The 19,285-nt window shown below is 46.3% G+C and overlaps 1 protein-coding gene across 1 annotated transcript; it reads left to right on the top strand.

Moving 5' to 3' along the window:
- Positions 1–11,238: 11,238 nt before the first annotated feature.
- On the top strand, positions 11,239–14,060 carry LOC132243164 (phospholipase A2 group V-like). The gene is made up of 3 exons (XM_059716719.1): positions 11,239–11,399; positions 12,360–12,466; positions 13,845–14,060. Exons 1-3 carry the CDS (start codon positions 11,257–11,259, stop codon positions 13,964–13,966), a joined length of 372 nt encoding a protein of 123 aa, XP_059572702.1. The 5' UTR covers positions 11,239–11,256; the 3' UTR covers positions 13,967–14,060.
- The last annotated feature ends 5,225 nt before the right edge of the window (positions 14,061–19,285 follow it).

The raw sequence follows: 19,285 nt of genomic DNA, 5'->3' as shown, positions 1-19,285 counted from the left end.
TGTGGCTCAGGCCCTCCACTTCTCTGACATCCAGGCCAAGGGACGGAGAAGAGGGAGATCAAGAGGAAGCATGTGGAGGGTTGGATACAGAAATTGAAACTCCCATGATACAGGGAAGCCCTTTTGCTCTGCATAGGAGCCAGAGCCACAACATTCAGATCTGTATATAAGGTTCACTGCACTCACCACTGAAATACCTCCATCTCTGCATTGAGACCCCTCACCTATGTAGATGCTCACACCGCCACTGTATCTTCTCTCCCCAGTAAGAATCTGGTCAGGAGTCTGCCAGGAAGGCATTCCCGCATGCAGACAGACACACTGCCAGGGTCTGGGGGCATGGCCGTAGAGGCTCCCACACACAGGGGCAGTGCTGGAGTGGAGTTTCCCACACTGACACTGATAATGAAATGTGTCGGTCATCTCAGAGACCAAAGAACTCAGTCTTTTCTGCATTTCACCTGAACACACAAATAGTCACACATGGGAAACAAAATGTTCGTGCAACACCTGGTGCAAAGGGACTATCCTGCTCATCAGGGCTTTTGCAATATACAGCTTAGGTTGTACCTACCTGACCCTGAAAGAGAATAAGATAAACTTGAACACTTAGGAAGCCTTGCCAACATAGAGCAGCTGGGGGTGTGGATAACACCGTAGCCTTGCCTTCCATTTTTCAGAGTCTAAAAGAGAAAGGAAGTCAGCACTTTCCATGCCTCAGTGTTATTCCTGGCTGGACTGCACTCCAGGGGTTTTCCATGGGGAACAGCCATCACTGTGCAACTAAGTGATCTGTTCCCCCCTGAATAACTTTAGCTCCCAGTCCCTCCACAGCCAGGGCACTTGCAAATAGGCAGTGGTCAAAACTGCAAAAGAGTGGAGAGAGCTTTTCAGGGACAGAGCTTGTGTCCAGCAATGTCCTGTCCCTGGCCCTTTGTTTCACAGTTTCATAGTTTGTAGGGCCGGAAGGGACCTGAGCAGATCATCAAGTCTGACCCCCTGCCGTGGGCAGGAAAGAGTACTGGGGTCAAATGACCCCAGCAAGGTGTTCGTCTAGCCAACGCAGGTGTGGAAAGGTTAAGACAGGCAGAGCTGCATAAAGCCCAGATCACACACGTGTTGGATCTAACTCAGTGCAGGAAGAGAGGACAACCTAGTGTTCAAGCTGCCAAGCTCAGGTGACAGTTTCTATCCCCTGCTGTCACAGACTTACTGTATAATCTAGGCAATTCACTTAGTCTCTGTGCCACGTTCCAGCCTTTGTGCGGCGAGGATCCTGGCAGTGGCCTACGTCACAGGGTTGTTGTGAGTTGTAAGGAAAAATGTGCCGATGACTGAAAGGTGCCAGGATACGTTGCTAAGAAGGCCAGTGCACACAACTGATCTGCTGGCCCTGTTTTCTGAATCCCAGCTGTTTGCTTGGCGTTAAAATATTTCCACAATCTCAGCAATATCTCCATTCTGTACTTGGATCCATCTAAGTCCATATTTTGGTACGTCCAGCATACAGGCTCAAAGCAGATGACTCAAGCCGCTCCCGCAGTCTCTAGCATGGCTGCTGTTGCTGTGCTGACAGGTGCCACCTGCTCTGCCCACCAGTGGTAGCGAGTGATGGATGGGGCACAGGGCTCGTAGGGCTCACCACCGACTGCCGTGATTGCCAAAGTTTCCACATGTCTGCAGAAACCTGAGGAAGAGACAGACCGGGGTGTCACGGCACTGCTGCAGCCAGAGCAGCTCCCATACAGCCCACCAGCTGCAAATACAAGAGATCACACAAGACCCTGGGAAATGCTTCCTGAGTCTAGGAATAGCTCCAAGCTAAAGTCTCGGGCATGGACACTACCAGCAATGCCAGCAGCTTCTGAGGGAGAGGGGCAGCCGAGTCACCCAGCAGCACTGCCCTTTCCTTTCTACAGACCTATAGCAAAAGGTCGAAGTACATTAGCAGCCCCACATAGGTGTTTCTTGCGGCTGTGTATGACACCCAGCTGGTTGGCAAACCCTCATCTTTGTGAGAGCTACAGGACTTTGCACCAAGAACTATCCAGGCTCTACTGTGCTCTCAACCCAGAGGGGGCTGGAGGGTGCAAAGATGGGCAGTGCACACCATCTTCCAACACTGTGCATTGGACTCAGCAAGGAGAAGAATCACACTGAACATTTCTAGCTCTCTCTTCTATCCTGCAACCTCTTTCCCTCACCTCTCCTCTGGTCCTCAACCCCCGTCCTTCCAGCTCCCCCTCTCTGACACTCCTCAGCCCCCCTCTACAGCAGGGCCTATAATTCTCTATTGATGTCATCAGCCATTGTCCCGCATATCAGCAATCCCTTGCAGTCGAGGATGATTGTCTTCCATGACTGCTTTACCTGTGGGTCCAAAGATGGCTGATGAGGCCAATCCAGGAGCGATAGACTCTGTTGCGACTAAGTCACCGGTTTCCATGCAAGGTGGGTGGCTCTGGATTCGTGATTCAGTCTGTGACACGCCGTTTCTCGCATTTGTCTGTCTCCTGTTGTCATGGTAAGGTTTCAAAGTACTGAGATCCTTGCAGCAGACTCTTCCTCCATTTGGAGCAGTCCTGGGCAACAGTCATCTCCCATGAGTTAGTTGATGTCCATGTTACCAGGGTATGAATTACACTTTGACTCTTGCAGGGGTCTGCAAAAAAAATTAAACCAGTTCATTGATTGCCAAGTCCACCTAAGCAAAGAAGCAATCCAATCGGAGACACCCCTAGGTTATGATTGTCAAATCTTACGGGGGGCTCTCATCTCTTCTGTGTTCCCCCTGAGCTTCCCCTTAATTTGCACTCGGCATTTTTTCAAGCTGGCCTTGAGGACATCCTTGAAGTGCTGTCTCTGTCCTTCTGTACCACATACCCCTGGCATCAGTACCTCAAATGAGTGTGCGTACGTGTCTAGAGGCAGCAGGCATGAGGGTATACAGGCGTGGTAAGTGGGGCACACTGCTAAGTGAATGGATAAACTCCTGGCTCCACTGAAATCCAAGGGATTTTTGCACTGATATCAGATGAGGCATGATTTCACTTGGTATGGTTTTGATCCCTTGACAGCCCACATGTTTCCAAACCCCACTGAAGTCATTGGGAAGACTGTAGTCAGGGCTTCATTGCAAGGTTATTGTTTTTTAATCATGAAGCTGACTGTAATTACGTGGCCGATATTTATATTTTCCTTGCTCTGTTGTCATCTCTTGCATTGTCTTGTCCCATGTTACTTTGGTGAATGTACTGGCACCAGATCCAGAATAAATACATCTTGCATTCAGAAATCAAACCAAATAAATACTAATAAATAAAAAGGGACTCCCTGCTCAGTAATGCCAAAGAATTCATGCCCGGGTCAGAACCAAAGGAACTGGCTTGTCTAAACCTTTTATAAAAAAACACCTGGGATCCACTGGGGGAAGCCCAGTGCACAGCAAAAGATCAGTCTCACTTGACAGCAAGAGGAAATCAGGCAGAAGAGTTGGAGAGGGCCGCCTCGCCAGGGCGCTGCAGAACTGCTGCTAAGGGCTAGAGAAACCCACCCCTTGAGAGAAGCAAGCAAGAGTCACTGCTGCAATGTGCCTGGTGCTTGGCAAGAGCGTAGTTGAGGTCGCCTTAGGCAATGGCACCTTCTCTCAGTTTGTCACATAACATTATCTCCCTGTCACATGAAGAGGAGCCAAACCCTTAGGACTGTCCCATCCCTTGGCTTCTTGACAGCATGCCTTTTCCTGGTTTACAGAGGTCACTCTTCAGAGGCGAGGAACAGTGGTGCGCTCGCGGGAAGAGCAGAGCAGTCTAGGCTCTCTATCTCATCAGCTTGGCGAGGAGGATCACACTGCTGCCACCATCAGAGATCCTACGCTGCAGAACTTCATCCTCCTCAAAGGACTTGCGACACCCATGGAGCAGTAAATATCCCTGGGACTCTTGAATCTTTGAGGTCCAGCGTGGAGTAAGTTTTTTAAAAGCTGAAATGCTAAGCCTTTTCCTATTCCTGTGGGAACCATGGAAGTGTAGTGGGTTTCTCTTAATGATTTGCTGTCTTTGCATAGAAATCCCAAATCCTGGCTTACCTGAAGAACCGAGAGGATCTTTGGGGACCTAGAAATGAGCTGTTATAGCTACAGCCATGCCCTAACCTAGGAATCAGCATCTTTCCCCGTCTCACACTGCTGCCAAGAAGGTTGCAATTCAGCTGTCAGCTTCCAGGTCTACTGTCTCACTCCAAAAACACACAGGTCAACACAGTCCTCCAGGGAAAGGAGATAAGTCAGCACACTAGCCAAGCAAGGAGGGAAATAAAAAGTTATGCTGATTTATTCTGAATTGTCTGATTCTCCCAGCCTAGTGACCTCTTAAACCAACTGGTAAGGTTGACCATTCAAATGGCTTTGTGGGCTTTATTATTCTTTTTACAAGACACAAAGTAGTACAAAAAGTACTTGACAGCATTTTGGTTATCAGCACACGTTTTTTCAAACGGTTAAAAGCGTGCCCCGAGCTCTCTTTGCAATGGTGCAGGGAACCAGTTGCAAAGTCCTTGTTATACAAAACCTGAGCAGAAATCTTTTTCCAGGCCAACTGGAGTAAAGGCATTTTGGGAGTAAAGGCGCAGAGCTAAATTAATTCCTGATTTACCAAGCGTAATTATATCAGGGATGGATTTGCCCTAGAGGCCAGTAGAAAATCATCTTTCAGTGCCATTTTCATTTATTTCTATTAAAGAAATTAACTTTGGCAATATCTAAAGGGGGAGCTGGCATTCAAATTGCATATGATGAATTTTGCCAGCAAAAATGTAACCAAGCCAGACACATATTTGCTGGTAACATATCAATCTAACGACGTCCAGTTGGCTTGATGTAAAGCACAAATGAGGCTTGAAAAATCTGAGGGTGAGTTAGAAGCTTTCAATATTTTATTCCATTTCCTGATATTTAACTTACCCTGTAAATCATTCTCCCATGAGTCACACAAACCTTCAGCTGGTCTGTGCATTTGGCCTATTAAACTGTGTCCTCAAGTAAACCTAGTGTTACCGGACTTAATATTACACTTTGGGTAGTGGCACTGAATACATAACTGCTTAAAAAAGAATAGTCCATTCTCTGAAGGGAGCATTTATTGAACACAGCAATTTTCCACTTCAAGCACATGACAAAGAACAGCAGGAAAAAGTTTGCCTAAGTTAAGACACAGCCCTGTAAGACATGGTGACAGCACACACAACTTCATCTAACTTAGAATGCAATATAATAAACCAAAATAAAAACCCAACAGAAAACCTTGCATAAGTCTTACTTAATCCAGAAGACCAAAGTGTCTCCTTACAGCTAGGTATTCAGAAAGTCCTTCTGGGAGAACCTGCACCTCCTTCTCCCCCTCGGGTGTCTTGACCAAAGCAGACAAGGCTCTTTGGGTAGATGTGATGTTTTTTATTAGACCAACTAAATAATTGGAAAAATTGTTCTTTGCAAGCTTTTGGGTACAAACACCCTTCTTCGGGAACAGGGAGAGTCTGCTGGTGTTTTATGTGCTCTCCTGAGTAGAATAGAAGCCAATGTGCAAAATGCAGGTCTGCAAAAATGCAAATGCGTGGCAATGAGGATCCGAGCGACTATAGCATGCTTTTCACGCATAGCATACCTCTCACCACTCATGCATTCAGTGTGTTTGTCTCGTAACAGGTATTCCAGTCTCTCGCCTCTTACGGGTTCTGCTTTGAAATATAAATGTATTCCCCCATGGTTACACCAGCCCAAATAGTCCGGGACTTTCCTCTGTTCCCTTAGCTCTGACTCCAGCACATCTCCATGATGATTGTGCCAGGTCTTTGGCAGCGCTCAGGCTAGTCATGTTTAATTCATACATTCTTGTGGCCACAGGTGGAAAAGTAGTAGCACTGCTTTGAACTGAGAAGCAGGAGAAAACGAACAAGGGAGAGTTTCAAATGAATATTAAGGAACTTTCCCGATGATGAAACCTACTTGATTGCAGGAAAGTCCCCAAACCAAAGGAGCCAGTGGAAAGTCTTCTTCTGGAGGCTGAGCAAGGCACTCAGATATAGCCAAGTGCCTCATCTCATCCATCTTCCATTGCATGTCTTTCCTTTGAATTTATCAGCTGGGCCCAGCTAGTCTTTCCAAACAATTTGCTCTGCCACAAGTTGGTGTGTTCAATGCAGGAATTTCTAGGTGAAATTCTGTGGGAGGTCAGCCATGGCCATTCTAGTCCCCTCCGGCCTTATCATCTAAGAGCAGTGAAAATGTGGATACAGGGTGGCTCTCACGTAGGAGTACTGCAGCTTCCTCTAGCTCTGCTGATACATGCCAACTGAGGACCTACCCCTTGATGTGTACATGCAAACCATAGGGTAAATGTGAAATAAATAACTAAGAACTTATAGCACAGACCCAGGCACAGACTTCTATGCTTTCTTTCATAGACACCTGTTTTGCAATGAGCAGGAGGAAGTCCCCTGTGCTGGCACCTGTGGAGCTTTCGAACAAAGGTCTCTTTGTGCAGACCCATCCAACGGGCACTGATACTACTGGGTTTCAACTGATAAGAAGCATTTGGAAAATCATCGCCAGTGTCTTAGGGCTTCCTGGTGCGAGCACAGAGAGAAGGCTTCCCCTTGGTGTGCCTGATTAACTGTTCAGCCGGGTCACAGCCCTGCCCTCCACCTTGATGTGATAACAATAATATTAATAACGGCACAGCTGGAAGCCCTCAGGAGGTCTTTCTTTGCGGGGAGGAAGGAGAAAAAGGGAGAGAGAATGTAAAGACTCAGGGGGAAAATATGTCCTGACTGTCATGGAATATATTGGGTGAAAGTCACCCCTCCAGTGGTGGCCAAGAAGGGACCTTGAGGTCCATTTTACTGGTGAAGGATAGACCAGAGTAATGGATGGTCTGGTTCCTCCTCCTTCCAACCTAGCAACCATAGATTCATAGACGTTAGGATCAGAAGGGACCTCAGTAGGTCATCGAGTCCGACCCCCTGCCCCCGGCAGGAAAGAGCGACGACCCCGGCTTGGTGCTTGTCCAGTTTCCTCTTGAAGACCCCCAGGGTAGGGGAAAGTACCACCTCCTTTGAAAGCCCATTCCAGATTCGACCCACCTCATCACAACCTTTCCCCATCTCCTACAGAAACCAGGATGCAGTATAAATCCAGACATGCTGGGGGATTTTCTGAAGCCCCTTAAAGGCCTTTTACACCCCAACAGCAGCACCAAAACTATCGCTCTGGCCCAGTGTGACTCCCTGAGCTGGACTGGGTTCACACAACTGATCCTGCAGGCCATACAGTGGGACACAAAAGGCTTAAGGCTTTCAATTTATACCCCTGCCAAATATCAGTATCTCCTGCACTCCTTCCATGGGATAGCAGGAAAGCACTGGTAACCAAGAGGGAAACTTTCGTCTGTCCTGTCTATGGAAAGGCAGTCTTTTACTATATGTATGTACAGCACCAAACAGAATGGAGCCCTGATTTCCAGTGGGGAAATAGCCTCCCAGTGCAATTGTAAATAATGCTAGACTCACACAACATTTCAGACCTAGGTCCTTGAGCATCAAAAAGTATTCTCACCATAATAATAAGAGCCAGCTACAGAACATCTCCATCTCCATCTGCTATCTCAGCCTGAGCTGTGTTGGGGTATTCAGGGCATCATTGGCCTTGAGCTATACTTTGCCATGCAATAAAAGAGGGAAGTCCATACTTCTGGTCTGAGCTGGGGGAAATCCAATTGTTTGAGTGACAATGAGGAGTTCCAGAAATATTTTCTACAGTTCTTGAAACCACTGGGCTTGGTTGAAACTAATAAGAGAACAAGAAGGGACTCTTCTCACTTTGGCTTTTCTGCTAATTGTTACAGATGACATATTTCCATGTAGTCAAAGGGTTGGAGTGTTTTGCGGCCATAATGGTCCACAAGGTGTGTGAAAAGTGAGGGATTTTTATGGTATCTTTTACTGGGACAACAGTATAGTCAGGAAAAGAGTTGGACAAGCTTATTTAGTCTAGAGAAAAGAAGACTGAGAGGGGATTTAATAACAAACTTTAACTCCCTGCAGGGTGGGTCCAAAGAGGATGGAGCTGGACTGTTCTCAGTGGGGGCAGACGACAGGACAAGGAGCAATGAGCTCAAGTTGCAGCAAGGCACGTTTAGGTTAGATATTAGAAAAAACTTTCTCACTAGGAGGGTAGTAAAACACTGGAACAGGTTACTCAGAGAGGTTGTGAACTCTCCATCTTTGGAGGTTTTTAAGACCCAGATAGACAAAGCCATGGTTGGGATGATCCCCTTGGCCTGGTCCTGCTTTGAGAAGGGGGTTGAACTAGATGTGACCTCCTGACATCCCTTCAAACCCTCATTTTCTATGATTCAGTGATTCTAAGCTATCAGGCATCATGTATTGTGCCCTTCCCCAAATGACTCCCCATGCCCTTCTTCAGGTCATCCTCCCATCCAGGTCCTGAGATGGGCAGAAGGCTTCAGTTCCTGTGTCATAACTGTAAGGAGTTGGGGCAAAAGGCCTTTACATAGCAGCCATCCTTTGAGGTATAATTAGACAGCAGAGCTTCTTCAAAACACATGAGTACCAAGTGATCTCCAGGTAGGTAAGGGCGTTTCAAGACATGGATCCCATGGAGGACCCCAGCCTTAATAGCAAGCGGGCTACTCATCAGCCACCCTTCCTTTATCTTCCTTTTCAGGGGTCTGCTCCAATGGCCTTCAAACCAGTGCCAATGGCCAGGTTGATATCACCTGGGGTTGGCTTGGGTCTGAGATGAACAGAATTCAGCGCGGGGAAAACTCTTCTATGTATGATTACTGCCTGATCTACGGACGCTTTGCAGATTGGCCACCAGAGAACAGCTGGGCATGGGAAACAGATACCTTGCTGTAGATCAAGGGAAATCCTTTCATTTTCTAGAAAAGGAGAATGGGTTCTTAAAAAAGGAGAAATTCTCTTTTGCAGGAAAGCCCAGTCAGCAGATGCTATATTAAATACGTGTATTAAATAGTAGCCACTCAGCACCGTTATGGGCAAGGGAGGAAACAGATCTGTCTATATAAACCAAGTCTGTTAGATTAGGAATTAGAAGGAGCTGCAGTGATTACCCCCAACCCCAGAAGAGGTGAGTAAAGACCAGCCAATGGCATTTTTCTACTATTGTTCAGTTCCTTTCCAAATGGCTGATACTGCACCTGAGAAGCTGTAGCCGGAGGTTAGCAGACGGGGCGCTCATTACTGGCACTGGGCTTGGTTGGCCCCTGGTACAACCACACTGCAACTGGTGTGGGTTACACTGGGAATTAGTCTGGCCCGATGCATCTAGCACCTAAGAATGGGCATCAAAATGGTGTTAACTGATTAGCAGAGTCCCTCATCCCATTGGTTGCATCCAGCGCCACAGCTGAGACTGCCTGGGGCCTTTGAGGTCCATGGGGAGAATGTCTACCAGACGATCCCAAACCGGAACCAATCTAAGCCTCTTCTCAGCTGCAAGGAAGTCTTAAAGGCAACATCCTAGGGAGCAAGGAAGATCTGGGGTGGGCACAGGTGGCCTGGCAGAGACTGCCCTGGCTTCAGGCAAGGTGAGGAAGGCAATGCAGTATGAACATTAGAAACAGAGCTAGAGAGTGAGGTCTTTCCCTGCTGATCCACCTTTGCTCTGAAGTAATAGATCCCACTCCCAGGAACGGTGCCAGAAGTCTAGAGGGGCATCAGCCTCTTCACATCTGTGCTGTCTCCTTTTCCAGCCACCACCACAAAGCACATTACCAGAAGGGAGAAAACATGGAAAATGCTAACCCTATCTTATTAGATTCACCCCCACACACTGGGCTGATCCTATGCTGAGAATTGATATAATGCTGAAGTCTCACAAAAACCCAGAGAGGATCTAAGAGTAGACAGGTCTCATGCCATCCTTTTGAATGCTGCCCATCATGGTTTAAGCTTGGAGGCTAAAGCTGCACCACAATGTCTTGGATCAGCGTTATTAAGCTCCACTGCTCCCAGCATTCAAGCAAGCCTTTCAGTTGCTTCCTGCGTAATGACCAAAACTGCCCCCTTACTCAGCAGAACAGTTTGTCATTCAGTCCTTTGCCTGAATGAATGCTAGATCAGCATGTACTTGTTTCTTTTTCCAGGTCCTAGAGAAACATGAAGCATCTTTTTGCACTCAGCGTACTGTTTGCTTTCGGTAAGCGTGCAGTAAATGTACTGGGCCAGTTCCTGACCTCACTTTGAGTGGTGCAAAAAAAGGTGTCAATCCCTTGATGCCAGTAGGATTATATCTCTGTTAAATCAGGAAGATCAGAATCAGGCCCACTAATTCCTTATCCTTCTCCCATCACTTTTGCCTAAAAGCTGTCTGAAAAGTATAGTAACTTGCCACAACACCTGCTTCCAAATTCAACAGACATGGGTCAAATTCTCCTTTAAGCTGCATTATTAGTTCAATGCCATTAGTGGTATGGTCAGACTCTTTCTGAATGCAGAGAGTCCGACCTGTAAGTTAAAATCCCTGCATGGGGTAGCCAGACCCATGCAACTCAATGCCATTAGTGGTGTGGTCAGACTCTTTCTGAATGCAGAGAGTCTGACCTGCAAGTTAAAATCCCCTACATGGGGTAGCCAGACCCATACAACATCTAGTGGACCCATCCTGGTGGCCTGCATGTTCTTTGAGAGGGAGAAGGTGGCCTCAACCGATGGTGCGGTTTGCCAAGGGAAAATGTGCACTCATAGTTTCCTAAAATAAGTTGCAGTTTATAGTCTGTGGTAGCTCAGGTGGAGATTGTTCTGGCTGTCAGAGCTAGTAAAATGAGAGGAGGGCTCGGGCTCGGTGTGACAGTGGGTGGGAAAGGAATAAGTGGGACTTAGCCAGTGATTTAAACTTCTTCTCCTGGTAGACTTTTGGACCACAGAACTGTTCTTCCTACTTGTGCGTTAGGGAGAAAAGTGACAAAAGGTCCCATTCATCTCTTGCTTCCGCGAGACATGTAATGAGATTGACAGCAATGGTGATGATCCCTATTTTTACAAGTAAAAGGAGGCATGGGGGGTGATGGGGCCTGGTGGTGCTCCAGGCATCTAAAAGAAGGTGAAGTGAAAGGAAATATAGCCCCAAAGAGCTCATAAAGTGATTTAATATAAACCAGAGGAAGAAGTGATATCTCCCCTCCCAACGCTGAAGTTCCCTCCTGCTGTTTCACAGGCATGACCGAGGCACATGGGAATCTCTGGCAGCTTCAGAGTATGGTTGAACAAGTCACTGGGAAAAATGCCATACTGAATTATGCTTTCTATGGCTGCTACTGTGGTTTGGGTGGCAAAGGACGTCCAAAGGATCCCACAGACAGGTAAGTAAGTGCCTTTGAAACCCTGCTGGAAACATTAGTGAGCAATCACATTATTTAAAGGTCCTAAGGGCAGATTTTTAGTGATATTCATAGGTACCTTGTGGGATTCTCAAAGGAGACTAGGCACGTCTCTCTCATGGAAATCAATGGGTGGTAAGCACTTTTTTTCGAATCCCACTAAGCATCTACCTGTCTCTTGAGATCCTAAATCCCTTGAAAAATCTCTCATGAAGTGATTAAGGGCCACATTTTGGAAGGTATTTAAGCCCTTAGCTCTCACTGATTGCACTGCTAGAAATCAAAGTTTGTGATGCTGAAGATTGTAACCCACATCTATATTTACCCAAAAGTGCTAACCATCATGTAAATGCAATGGGCCCAACTCTCAGATAGTGTAAATGGGGAGATTGCTCTGCTGAAGTCAAAACCTCTGGATTTCCACGATGGTGTGAAGGGTAAAGAGAGGGAAACGCCATCATTAGAACATCTGTCTGCCAGGCTGTCTCTGGGAAAGGTATTTTGGATTTTCAGATCAGTTTTCAATGGATTGGGTATTTCAATAAGGACTCCACAACACAGAAACTTCTATGCAAGGTATCGGAGGAGATGTCTGAAACATGCTCTGCAAACTTGCCTGAAGGACACCAAAGAGAACAAACATAATAGCTGCGCCTTCCTTGGGCGCTCAGCTTATTTTTATGTAGCCTTCGCAGTTGGGAGTGTGTGTGCATGCACATTTATGCACGTGTGTGTAAATCAAACTAAGAACCTAAACCACTGTCCTTCACCCTGTTGTTCCTGATTTACACCAATGGAAGCGAGAGGAGAATCCTGGCCCATGGCACCAAAACACACATCCTGTTTGTGTACATTGGTGAAGAGTCAATAGAGGAGTTTTTCACTTGTGTTTTAAACCTGTCTCTCCATATGTCTCATTGCTAACGTCTTGTTTCTCCCCAGATGCTGCGAGATACATGACTCCTGCTATAGCCGGCTTAAGAATTATAGCTGTTTTCCCAAAAAAGTGAGCTATAAGTACTACTACTCGCATGGATCAGTGTTATGTGGTGAGTTGGCTGCTGGTTAGCAAGATGTCTATTTGGTTTTGTTTCTGCTCCTAGATCAGCAGACTGGTTTGCCTTTTGCCTTTTTAAAGTCTGTATCCTGAGCCCAGCAAGCCAGAGTTTTTTGCTCTGATGCATGAAGAATATGAAAATAGGTCATTGGCAATCGCTAGCTTAACCAAGGGGATTCAGGCCCTAAAGTCAAGGGTGTCCTTAAGTACATGGTTGACTTTAAGAGTGCACTTAAGTGCCATCCTGAATTGTAATGTTTTCTGAAGTCAAGCTTTGCTGATTATAAGGAAATGTGTCTTAACATTTCTTCTCGGACCAGAATTCCAATGCAAAGGTAGCTGTGAAAGCCCCACATTGGGTCCCAGTAACAGGAAAAGGGAAAAGCAGCATAAATCCTATTTGCTGTGACAAGGGTGGCAAGAGAAATCCACAGGACGATGTGGGAGGTGGCAGTAAGAGGGTCTGACAAAGCTGGATTTACACGGGAGTTAAGCTGGAGAGATGCACGGGTGCGTTGTGAACAGACACTAGTAGAGGAAGCGAACAAACAACATAGCGCTACAACCTCAAAAAGGACCGTTTGTATTTTTACGGAGGTCAAAACAGCACATGTCAACTACTGCAAGACTTTCGTTTTTCAAACGGGAAATTCATTGAAACGCTTTGTTGTAAATGTTTGTATTTTCAATGAAACAGCATTCGCCAAAAAATAACCCACTTCCCTAAAAAACTCTCAACCAGCTGGGGTTTACATCCCTGAATACCTTCAACATGTGTATCATACCACGGTCAGTTCCCACGGTCATTTACAGTCATGCTCACTAAATATGAATTTATAAACACGCTTAACTGCTGGATTTGCCGAAACAAATTTACTCCAGTCACTGCTCACCAGTGGGCTTTGCTCAGTGCTTAAATTGATATACCCAGAAAAAAACATGACAAATGCTTCTGGGTGACAAAGGCTGACATTTGAGATTTGTGCTTGAAAGGGAAGTACGCTGAATTCTCATAGGCACCATGCATTTAGAAAGACCAGCAAGCCAACAGGGACAGGAATTTTTCCACCACCTAGAATCAAGTGGCTAAAGAAGAAAAAAAAAAACGACTTGTGTTAATTAATGATTAATTATGGTGGTATCAATTAGAAACCAGGGCTCCATGGGACCTAGAGATGAAAGTGCCTTTCTTGCCCAGTGCCCCAACAACCCTAAGGCCACTGCTGATATAGGTAGTGTTAAGTATTCTTCAACAATGCATCTGTTACCATAATTTCCTGGGACCATGTTCTATCAACTCCTGACTGTTCATCTTTCCGCTCAAAGAGCCTCTACTGACACACACTTTTCCTATTTCTGTTTGTTTGCAGGGTATGGGACCTGGTGTAAAGAGCAGTCCTGTGACTGTGACAAGCGCCTGGTGCTCTGCTTGAAAAAAAACTTGTACAGCTACAATAAGAAATACAGATTTTACTTAAAGATGACGTGTTGAGATGAGGAGAACTGGTATTAAAAGACACTCAGCCCAGAATTTGCCCCACTTCTCTCCTGGACAAGAGCCAATATACTCAGTATTTTCAATGATGAAAAACCACATTGCATTGCTTTTATTCGGACATCTGGTTACCTGTTCTGTGTTTATGGAGGCATATACAGTTATGCAAATACATGTTTTACGCTGTGCATCAGGGAATTTTCATTATGTTTGGCGTGTACTGTTTTTTCATGCTGATCCTATTTGCATGGGGTCACAGGATGTGGCTTTCAGTCTTTTTCAATTAATGAGCAAATCAAAAAGAGAACAATCACAGGTATGAACTAGGCCTGGCAAATCGAGTTATATCAAGGACTTGGGGCTGCTATTGACTCGAGAGAAGTTGCAGCAGCTGTTTCTAAATAATCAACACGATCTGCCTTAATCTGCATCATGACGCAACAATTAAATGCCCCTCAAATATGACCATACAACTGGTGCTCTGCAGCTCCTCTGCCTGGGAAGCGATATTCTTAGCACTGAGCCTGTGCCTTCCCTCTACCCTGCAAAAGGGGGTTCAAATTGCAAAGGGAAAGATCCTCATCTGGTTGATACCTGTGGTTTTATACCAGCTGAGGATATGGTCCGGGGTGTAGGGAGCTGTTGCTGTTGGAACAAGGATGACCCCTATCAGGCCTGAATTACTCGCAGGGCAAGGCTGGTCTAGGAACAGTTGTAATGTCCTTAGGATGTTCGTTCTCTGACTGTCAGAGAGATGTCACTGTTGAGCTGAGACAGAAGCATTTGCAAGCTGGAGTCTTGCACCTGTAGGTGGTCTCCCTCAAGGACCTGCCAGGGGTTTGCGGCATTTGTGCAATGAATAAATCACTCTCGGGGGGGTCTGGCTGAGGTTCACTGGCACTCAGGCTCCCAGACACCAACAGCACGGCCAGCAAACAAATGAAAAATAGCTTCCAGTTTAACGGCTGCAAAAACACCCGTTGCAGCCACCTCCAGTAACACCTCTGAACAGTCAAACTGATGAATGCTCCACACATACCCCACTACCGCCCTTTAACTTGCTGCAAAGAAACAGCCAGACTCCACATAGCTGGTTTCTCAGGCCCGTAGCTTTGCAATCATGAGTGCAGAGACTGCGATTTCTGGGAGCCAAGTACATTTATAGGAAGGAGGGAGTTTTCTCCCTACATAATTCTAAAATAGTGGATTCAATTTGTACCTGTATTTTAGAGGATTGCATGCTAAAAAAATATCATCCCAAGGCTGAGATGTGTTCATGCTCCTGGTGGAAAGCTCAGGAGTTCTTGACTAGAGGGTCTTGCTTTTCTTGCTCAGGGTCATACCGAGGGCCAAACCTGGGGTCAGAAAGGCAAAGACTGTACAGATTTCTGCATGGGGCAAAGTCTTCTTCTGAGGATCCCCTGAGTATATATTAACCTATTACTCCTCTGTCATTGCAGTGGCAGGGCACTGGCAGTGCCCTCATCTCCCCTGCTTTTAGCTGTGCCATATTGCAGGGGGTTCTTGGTGTTATGGGGAGCATGCCCTTAAAGCCGTGGAGGCGGGTTTCTCCATGATTTTAGGGTCCCCTTGGGTAACTGGTTGTCTGCAATTGCAGGGGATTCAGTGACACAGCCCTGTCATCTTATGTTCTTAAATGGAGCTATTGCAAAACAGAGACCAGAGCCTCTTCACAGGGCTCAGTTAGATGGAAAATGGTTATTTAATATGCATCAGTTTTTCTCCCCCGACTCTCTTGAAAGAATCAAACGAGTTCCGGAAGTGTCTTCCTCTGGGACCCTACGGAGGCTGGCCGCGTGGGCTACCCCTCCTTGGTCTTTATGCATTGCACAGCAATCACTGGGAAGAAGCTGCTAAGAGAAGACAACACCCTCTTCCATCCCTTTGGCCTGCTCCCAACTATAGCTGTCACACGCGGAACAGATGCTCTTCTTTGCCAGCTCTTACACCCTAGTTTATATGGACCTGGCTGGCTCCTATATCCAGCACCACACCATGCATTCATTAATATCGATTAATGAGAGCCATCGGTGTGCTCAGCAGTACACAGACTTACCAGATACATAGTCCATGCCCCAAGGAGCTTATGTTTTAAACCTGCAGTGCATAGCCAGTTGTAGGGCCAATGTTCAAGTATTTTTTAATGATATCTGCTCAGTATCTGATGTGGGACCATTTGGGTCTGTAAAAGAGAGAGATCTGAGCCAAATCCCTCAGTCCAGTCACTTCAAAACCCCCAAGCCACCCGAACCTCCACTCCACAGGCCTTGTTAGCCAACCACGCTGCCTCGAATCTCAGTTCAGACCCAGGTCCCAATGAGATCCATGGGGTTTTAACAACTGAATCTCCAATGGAGAGGTCTACCAATGATTTTTACAGCTGTGGGCACCACAGAGCCTGCATGAAATCAGGAAGAGGATGGAGAGTGTCTCTTCTCACTTCAGCTTGCTTTCAATTTTCTGGAAATTACATATTTCTAGCTCATCATCCAGTGCTCTTGAGTTACTCAGAATGAGAATTGTGTGTACTTATTCTGCTGATGGCTTCAGTTCCTGTGTCAAGTGGGACTAAGGAGTTGGGTCAAAAGGCCATACAAAAATAGTCATCTATTCAGAAGTAGATAGGTACTAGAGATGGAAGTCACCCAATGCACATGGACTATACCCCCACTTCATACCCAAAAGGCCCAGATTCTCAAAAACACCTCATCCCAATAATTTTCATGGCAGTCAGGCACCGACATAACCATGAGGAACTGGAACCATCTCTTGTACATCTTCATATGGCTCTTAGCACAGTGAGGACGTATGGTCACAGCTACTGAGCTAGAATAACCAAGAATCAAGACGGAGAAAGCAGAGTTTCTACCCTGATGGACCAGGCTGGCGTCTCCGTTCAGGAGGAGGGATCGTGAGGGCTAAGGGACTGGATACACGGGAGAGAAAATGGGGAATATGTGCTGTGGGCATGGATTTTCTCTGCCACTGCACAAGGTGAATTCCTGGGGGCATTTCTTTTGGTGGCAACAGCACCAGTTCTGCACTGTAGACCTTACAGCAAACCACGGAGTTGCTACACTGGGCTGTCAGCACTCGGGAGGATCTGTACACTCTTTCTGTCTTGTAATATAAGATGCAGAGAGAACAGAGGAGAACAGCTAAACAACATCGTGGGGAACTCAAAATCCACTAACAATCCTTCTTGCTTCTTGCTTCCTGTGGTCACTAACCACAGGAAGAAAAGGCAGTAAGAGAAATCATATCTCATGTTTCCAACCATAAGCTGGTACAGACAAAGATCAGGATGGAATTGCACTTCCCAGCCTCTTCAAAATGCAGCATTGTACAAATGCCAAGTGACATCTAAATAGGTAATGAGGTTTCATGGCATAAGCATCTGGAGGACCCCAGCATTACTGGCAAGCAAGCTATTCATCATCCACCCCTTCCTTATGTCTTCCCTTTTCTGCGGTCTGGTCTAATGGCATTTCAAGCCAATGTCAAGACCATGGCTGATACCAACTGATGTTGGCTTGGGCCTGAGATTAACAACAGAAATATCAATTATTCTTCTATATGTGATTACTGATTGATCAGCAGAGTTCGCAGAATGCCTCCCTCAGAGACCTTCCAGGATTGGGTAAGAGATGGCTCGTGTTAGGCTGCGGCGACCTTTTGATTCCTTAGAAAGAAGAAGTTTGATTTCTTAGAAAGAGGCCACCCAGCACAAGCTCTATTAAATTATGTATATTAAGTGATAGTACAGGTTTAATCAAGGGAAGGAACTGATCTATATAAAGTAGGATTACTCCCAACCCCAGAAGAGGGATGATATTTTAGTACCCCTGCTGCTCTATTATTTTCCAAATAATTAATATTGTATCTGAGAAGCTTGGATTGGAGGCTAGCATTACCTCTTACTAGCATTAGGCTTGTTGGATGTCTGCTGCAATTGCACTGCAGCAAATGTGGGTTACACTTGGAATTAGTCCGACCAGACGTTTCTAGCACCTAAGAACAGACACTGGAAGGAAATGAACTGGCTAGCACAGCTCATCATCCCACTGGATGCATTTGGTGTATGTGCATCTAGCATTATAACGGAGGCTCACTCTGGGGCCCTTCTTGGTCACAGGAAACAGTTCTATCAGATGATCCAGTGAGGACCCCCCTGGCCAAACTGGGAACCAAGCTAAGCTGGTCCTAGCTGTAATTTACTCTCTGCAAAGCTTAGCAGACTCAGAAGAGAGTGGAGCTGCTTTCCACCAGGAAGACCTGGGCTGGGCACAAGTGGCTTGACACAGACCATCGTGGCTGTTATCAGTCAGGCAAGGTATGGAAGGCAGTGAATTATGAGCATCGAAGGCAAAGCAGGAGACAGAGCTGGAGGGCAAGGGATCCTTCCATGGATTTATCATTGCAAAGGAGTGATAGATCCCATTGTCCTTGTTCGCAGGTAATGCAGCAGGACACCTTTCACTGTGCTGTGTTGCTCCTAGGACAAAGCTGAATAGGAGATGCCAAGACACTGGAGGGTTCAAGTGACTTCTCTCCTTTCTTTTCAGTGCTTCCTTTTCTCACCACCCTCCATTTCCTACTGCTTTTCCAGCCCGCCCCATTCCCATTTTTTCTTTCTATGAGATCCACATACATCCAGAGCTGTTTAATGTATTTTCTATGAAAGACCCAACAGTCCAGCTACAGCTAGAGGATCTGGTGTGAATACATGCAATCAATGAGCTTGATTCACCGTTCTAGTCTAATGCTCAATCGTTCCAAGTAATTGCGTCTCAGGGTGAGACAATTAGGTGATGCATGGACACAATGGGAGAAGCCAGTTATTGAGCCAGGATGGATGAGGCAAAGTCAATAGTGCCAAAATCCTAAAGGAGCATCAGCCTCTTCGCTTAAATGGTGGCTCCCTCTCAGCCAAAGCAGCAATGTCAGAAGGAGGGAAGAACAGGGAAGGTGCTAACCATATATTGTTAGACTCAGTGGAAGAAATTCACCCCCATATGGAAAGATGATGTTGCATCTAGGCAACACTTGAAGCCCCTTATTAAGCCCAGAAAGGGTCTCAGTACTGCACAGGTCTCATGAAGTCCTTTGGAACGTCTCCCGTTATGGTTTATGCTTGGAGATGTTTGATATCATCCATTATGGTTCATGCTTGGAGATGTTTGAGGTCTCCCATTATGGTTTATGCTTGGAGATGTTTGTCTTCACCTCCATTTCTTGGCAGCCAGTGGTCCTGAGCTCCACTGCTCCCAGCGTTCAAGTGAACCTTCCTCTCTC

Source organism: Alligator mississippiensis, chromosome 13 (assembly GCF_030867095.1).
Source record: "Alligator mississippiensis isolate rAllMis1 chromosome 13, rAllMis1, whole genome shotgun sequence".
In the NCBI taxonomy this organism is placed as follows: domain Eukaryota; kingdom Metazoa; phylum Chordata; order Crocodylia; family Alligatoridae; genus Alligator; species Alligator mississippiensis.
Note: the sequence above shows the minus strand (reverse complement) of the source record. Positions and strands in the feature narration are given on the sequence as shown.

Bases quoted from the DNA above. Each gene is read 5' to 3' on its own strand.
- LOC132243164 (XM_059716719.1), top strand. From the start codon at position 11,257: ATGACCGAGGCACATGGGAATCTCTGGCAGCTTCAGAGTATGGTTGAA. The intron at 11,400-12,359 runs GTAAGTAAGTGC...GTTTCTCCCCAG, and splicing joins CCAAAGGATCCCACAGACAG to ATGCTGCGAGATACATGACT. The intron at 12,467-13,844 runs GTGAGTTGGCTG...GTTTGTTTGCAG, and splicing joins GCATGGATCAGTGTTATGTG to GGTATGGGACCTGGTGTAAA.